The sequence below is a fragment of the Rutidosis leptorrhynchoides genome, chromosome 7, assembly GCF_046630445.1.
Source record: "Rutidosis leptorrhynchoides isolate AG116_Rl617_1_P2 chromosome 7, CSIRO_AGI_Rlap_v1, whole genome shotgun sequence".
Classification (NCBI taxonomy): Eukaryota; Viridiplantae; Streptophyta; class Magnoliopsida; order Asterales; family Asteraceae; genus Rutidosis; species Rutidosis leptorrhynchoides.
The window spans coordinates 47,004,966-47,009,552 of record NC_092339.1 but is presented as its reverse complement, the minus strand read 5'-3'; the positions used below and the strand labels follow the sequence as shown (position 1 = coordinate 47,009,552).

General features: G+C 31.4%; 1 protein-coding gene across 2 annotated transcripts; it reads left to right on the top strand.

Moving 5' to 3' along the window:
* The first annotated feature begins 402 nt into the window (after positions 1 to 402).
* LOC139858495 (uncharacterized) lies at positions 403 to 3,643 on the top strand. Of its 2 annotated transcripts, XM_071847340.1 has the most exons (4): positions 403 to 533; positions 1,254 to 1,675; positions 2,507 to 2,770; positions 2,911 to 3,010. In XM_071847340.1, the coding sequence occupies exons 2-4, from the start codon at positions 1,301 to 1,303 to the stop codon at positions 2,914 to 2,916; spliced, it is 645 nt and encodes a 214-aa protein (XP_071703441.1). In that variant the 5' UTR covers positions 403 to 533; positions 1,254 to 1,300; the 3' UTR covers positions 2,917 to 3,010. The 2 variants fall into 2 exon arrangements, with proteins under 2 accessions (XP_071703441.1, XP_071703440.1); XM_071847339.1 differs by having other exon boundaries at positions 2,507 to 3,643.
* The last annotated feature ends 944 nt before the right edge of the window (positions 3,644 to 4,587 follow it).

Sequence of the window (4,587 nt, the reverse complement as noted above, 5' to 3'; positions counted from 1 at the left end):
CATAAATTTAAAATTATTATGGAGATTCGATTATCAAATGTAATAATAATAATGGTTAGGGCACACATTAAATAATTCTAATAATTATTATTAATTTAATAAATTATTATGTCATATTTTGTTTAGATTTATTACGGGGTATATTATATTACTCAGTATATTATTTTTAAAAATTATTATTAAGATCAGGAGAATGCATTACAAGTGTCCAACGCACGCGTGTGAGAAAGGTTGTTGATTCAGATAAAACCTTTGTATCTACACGAATTAGTGCGCGCATTACGCACTTTTCTTTATTTGTGGATTAAGGATTAAACCAATTCTCATTTTACAATTGTACCCTCCATCTGAATATATATTTCACAAAATATTACTACTAATTTTTATTTATTTTTATTTTTTGTAAAAACAATAATAAGATTAACAACCCTAGAACACACAAAACACAAATCGGTAATCCGATAATCAAACAAACTTCAATTCACCCCCATTACAGTTTGTCGAATCCCACTGCTACACGTTTTTGAAAAAAGGTAACTAATTTCATTAATTTTGTTGTTTCAATTTTTCCCCAATTTGTTCAAGTAATGATCAATTTATTTATTTGTAATGATCTTTATTTATTGCGTGTTATTACGCACTGCATTTATTAATTTTTATCTAATTTCATTTTGGTAAATGAGCTAAAAAATTTGCAGAATTTTGTATGTTAATTTCATTTAAAGAAAATAATGTTGTTAGGATTAATTTTTTTTAACCTAATTTTCATTTTATTTTGTTAATATTATTGCTAATTGTTTTTAAAACTTTTAGATTACTATTCATGTAGTAGGGAATGAATTTTGAATTGATGCTAATCTGTCCGGAAAGAATTATAGTTTATGGTGATCCTTTAAAAAATAAAAGAATTATGGTTAGTTTTAAATTAATGCTCATTTTACATATTGTTTTTTTTTTTTTAACGGCGATTTTTTGGCATCAGTAGATCATTTATTTCAACGATCCTTATCATTTGCACGTAACACACACGTTCGGGCGGAAACCCGAACCCGATCGACGGTACCCGGGAACACATCCATTCGGGCAGTGTTATTACATTTTGTGTGTTGTCTATGCTAATTTATGTTAATGTTCATTATTTAGCATCCTGATTATGTTTGTAATCACTTGTTAATGATCTGTTATTACATTCAGATATATTATCTTTTATTATTTGGATTGTGCATTTAATGGGGAATATCTAAATATTGTAGGTGTGGCAGGTTTCGGGTAATTTGTTCATAACTTCTAACCTAGCATAATGTTCCAAAAGGGGAGCAAAGTGGAGGTTATGAACAAGACGGAGCTGCCTACATCATGGTGTGTAGCTGAAGTTGTTTCTGGGAATAGACATACGTATAATTTAAGGTACGATTGTTACCCAGGTGTTGAAAAGGTGTCTAGGGAGTTTATTAGGCCTTGTCCTCCTCGATCAAAAAATTTACGCAGTTGGGTCGCTGGTGATATTGTGGAAGTGTTTGATCATAATTCATGGAAAACTGCAACAGTTTGCAGTGTTTCTGATGGAGGTCACTTTTTAACCAGGCTTCATGGGTTCACACATGTGATAAATGTCTACGAATCAAATATCAGGACAAGACAGTCCTGGAATGATGGGCGATGGGTCCCAATTAAGGTATTTCCTTTTTTTTTTTTCTTTTGTCTTATTTTATTTACATTCATCTTTCTTTGTTGGTAATAAGAATAAGAATTTTGAGGATTTGGGCGTTGCTGGTTTCGGAAATGGATTTACCATTGTTGATGGGTTTGCTAAAACTAAAAAACTGCAAATTGCAATTATCACAATATATGTTTCATTTAGTTTTAAATCTGTTTATAAGATACTAGGACTTTCAGAATTCGTTACTGAAATCAGATATAGGCTGATGTCATTGAATGGTTTTTAAACTGCTTTTGCCAGTTAATTTCTTTCTATCATGGGTGTTCTTTTATTTGTTTTGTTTTTTAAAAGTTGGGTGCTTTTATAACGGTTTTGGAAAGATGGATGGTTTTCATCGCGGTTGGGCTTTGCCAAATTATCAAGAGTGCAACTTGTGTTGCTCTTTTTTGCAAGTTATCCCATATAAAATACCTTTTTGGTAAGATTATGGTTCTTATTCTTGTAGTTTAAGTTGTGTTTCTTCTAAGCATCTCACACCTCACCTAAATGCCAGCTACATATTTCATGGTGCTTTTCTTTATATTTTTGTTAATCTTATCTTATTATGTTTACTCTGAACTCTGAATTAATGTAAACCTATTTTAATGTGAAATGTGGGATTATACAACTATTTTTCTTTGATCCCGTTGCTATATGTTTACAAACGTCGGTCTTTTTCTATTTGATTTCATGATATATGTTTAAATGCATAATTGGTAAGTATTATGTTATACCATTGTATTTTATTTTATATATGTCTGACTGGCCCCACTGATTTTACTAAATTACTGTTATTTAAATGAAAAGATTTCAGGTAGCTATGAAAATGTGAACGTCAGCCAGATGGCGAAACCGAATGGTCGCGGAAAGTTAGGGTTGCGGATACCAATGCCTGATGCAGAATCCTTTCAAGAAAACGATGACGATGTAGTCATCTACATTGATACCGGAGTACAAGAGTCTCGTGTTCTATCTTCTAAAACACTAAAAAGAGCTTCCCCCTTTAGCTCATCTTATCTAGAAGCTTCTCCCGAAAGTGCTAAAATATCAAAACCGACCAAGAAAGAAAAGGTAGACGCTTTTGCTTCCTCGGAAGATAAAAACGTGAAAGCCTCGTTTTATAATAAAACAGTTAAAGTTAATGGTTTATACGAGAAAGAAAGAATATCAGAATTTAATGATTCTGATGATGACAATTGCTCTGTTGGTAGTTGTAGCATTTCAAGTGATGCAGAGTCTATACATACTTCCAGGGATGAGGGATATTACTCTTCTACCCCTGAAGAAGGGGTAGCAGAAAGCATTCACAGGTTAGAGTTGCATGCTTATCGATCCACTTTAGATGCATTATATGCTTCTGGACCGTTAAGTTGGGAAAAAGAAGCATTGTTGACTAATCTTCGCATAACACTTCATATATCAAATGATGAACATTTGACAGAGTTAAGGAACCTAATTTCTGTGGGAGCTGGTATACTCAATTAGCTGTGAATAAACTCATTTATTTTTTTTCTTTCTCCTTCAAAAATGATCACATTGTAAGAATTTATATACATTTGGTAGCTTCTTCTGTCTAGTCCCCACAATTGTGTAGACAGTTGGATTTTGTAATTAGTGACCTGATGTAACAAACTTCTACAAAGAAATTAATGTATGTATCCAGCTGCATCTTACTATTTACTGATATATAATTAATATATACTGTACTAGTTTGTTATTGAACAAATTGTTTTCATGCTTATGTAACTGATTGTGTATTTGCAGTTGTTATATTCGTATTTAAACGCATCCCATGCAGATCTTGGGACTTAATCATGTCTTGTTAAGTGGATGAACAAAAGGATATATGCAATGCAGGTACAATGTTTGTTGTTTCAATTATATATTGATTAATTGATGGCTCCTGTATGTTGTTAGGGCCACAATTGGTGCCATGGATATATCTCTTGCTTCCAAAGGCCAAAACAAGATCACAGGTTCAGCTGCAATTTTCTTGGATATCTCGATACAGATACAGCTGTATCTTGTAGTTTTGCACTTTGTTGGATATATGTTTATTGCGAAGCACTACAATATATGTAGCGTAATCTTTAGCCTGTTAACCGTCTCAAGTTAGTATATTTCATATACAGAGGATATGTTATAGTATTAACCTGTGCCTATAGAAGTATTATGAGCATACTGAAAGAGGTAAATTTGACAAATGATCAAAATTACTGTGTATAATGACAAATGATCAAAACTACTTGTCTCTAGTAATCATTAGACACTATAAAACAAAACGTTGTATAGAAGTTTATAACTTCATGATTCCTGAGGTCGACTAATAAGCATATTTCAGCGTGAGAGCAAAAATGATAGATCGGTTGGTTGGATTGATTGTTTACTCTTCGACAATTCTACTGAAGGGTACCTGAATTTGAATACTAGACAATTCTACTCAAGTGTACCTGAATTTGAATACTAGAAAGAGAAAATAGTAAAGAGATGTAAACAATCAATTACCATGTTAACTTAATACAAACAAAGTGGAAGTTTGAATTGTAATTTTAATTTTATTAGGCAAGCATAACTTTGTATTTTAATTTTAATTAATGATCACATTGACGACAGGCTAGTTGTTATGGTGTAGAACAGTAGAAGTCTTATATAATTGAATAACTGTCACCTTGAATTAAAGAACAGTAATTTAATATCTTCTAATGATATATTATTAATAATTAATATATATATACTCCGTATATGTGTTAAGTGCACTTCCGTTATGCACTATTAAGACATCCTAGGGTTGTTTTTTTAAAGCATTAAACAATAATTCATTAATATTCCATTATACAAAATATTCTTATAACAGTATAATTAATTGATTATGAAAAATATGTTTAAAT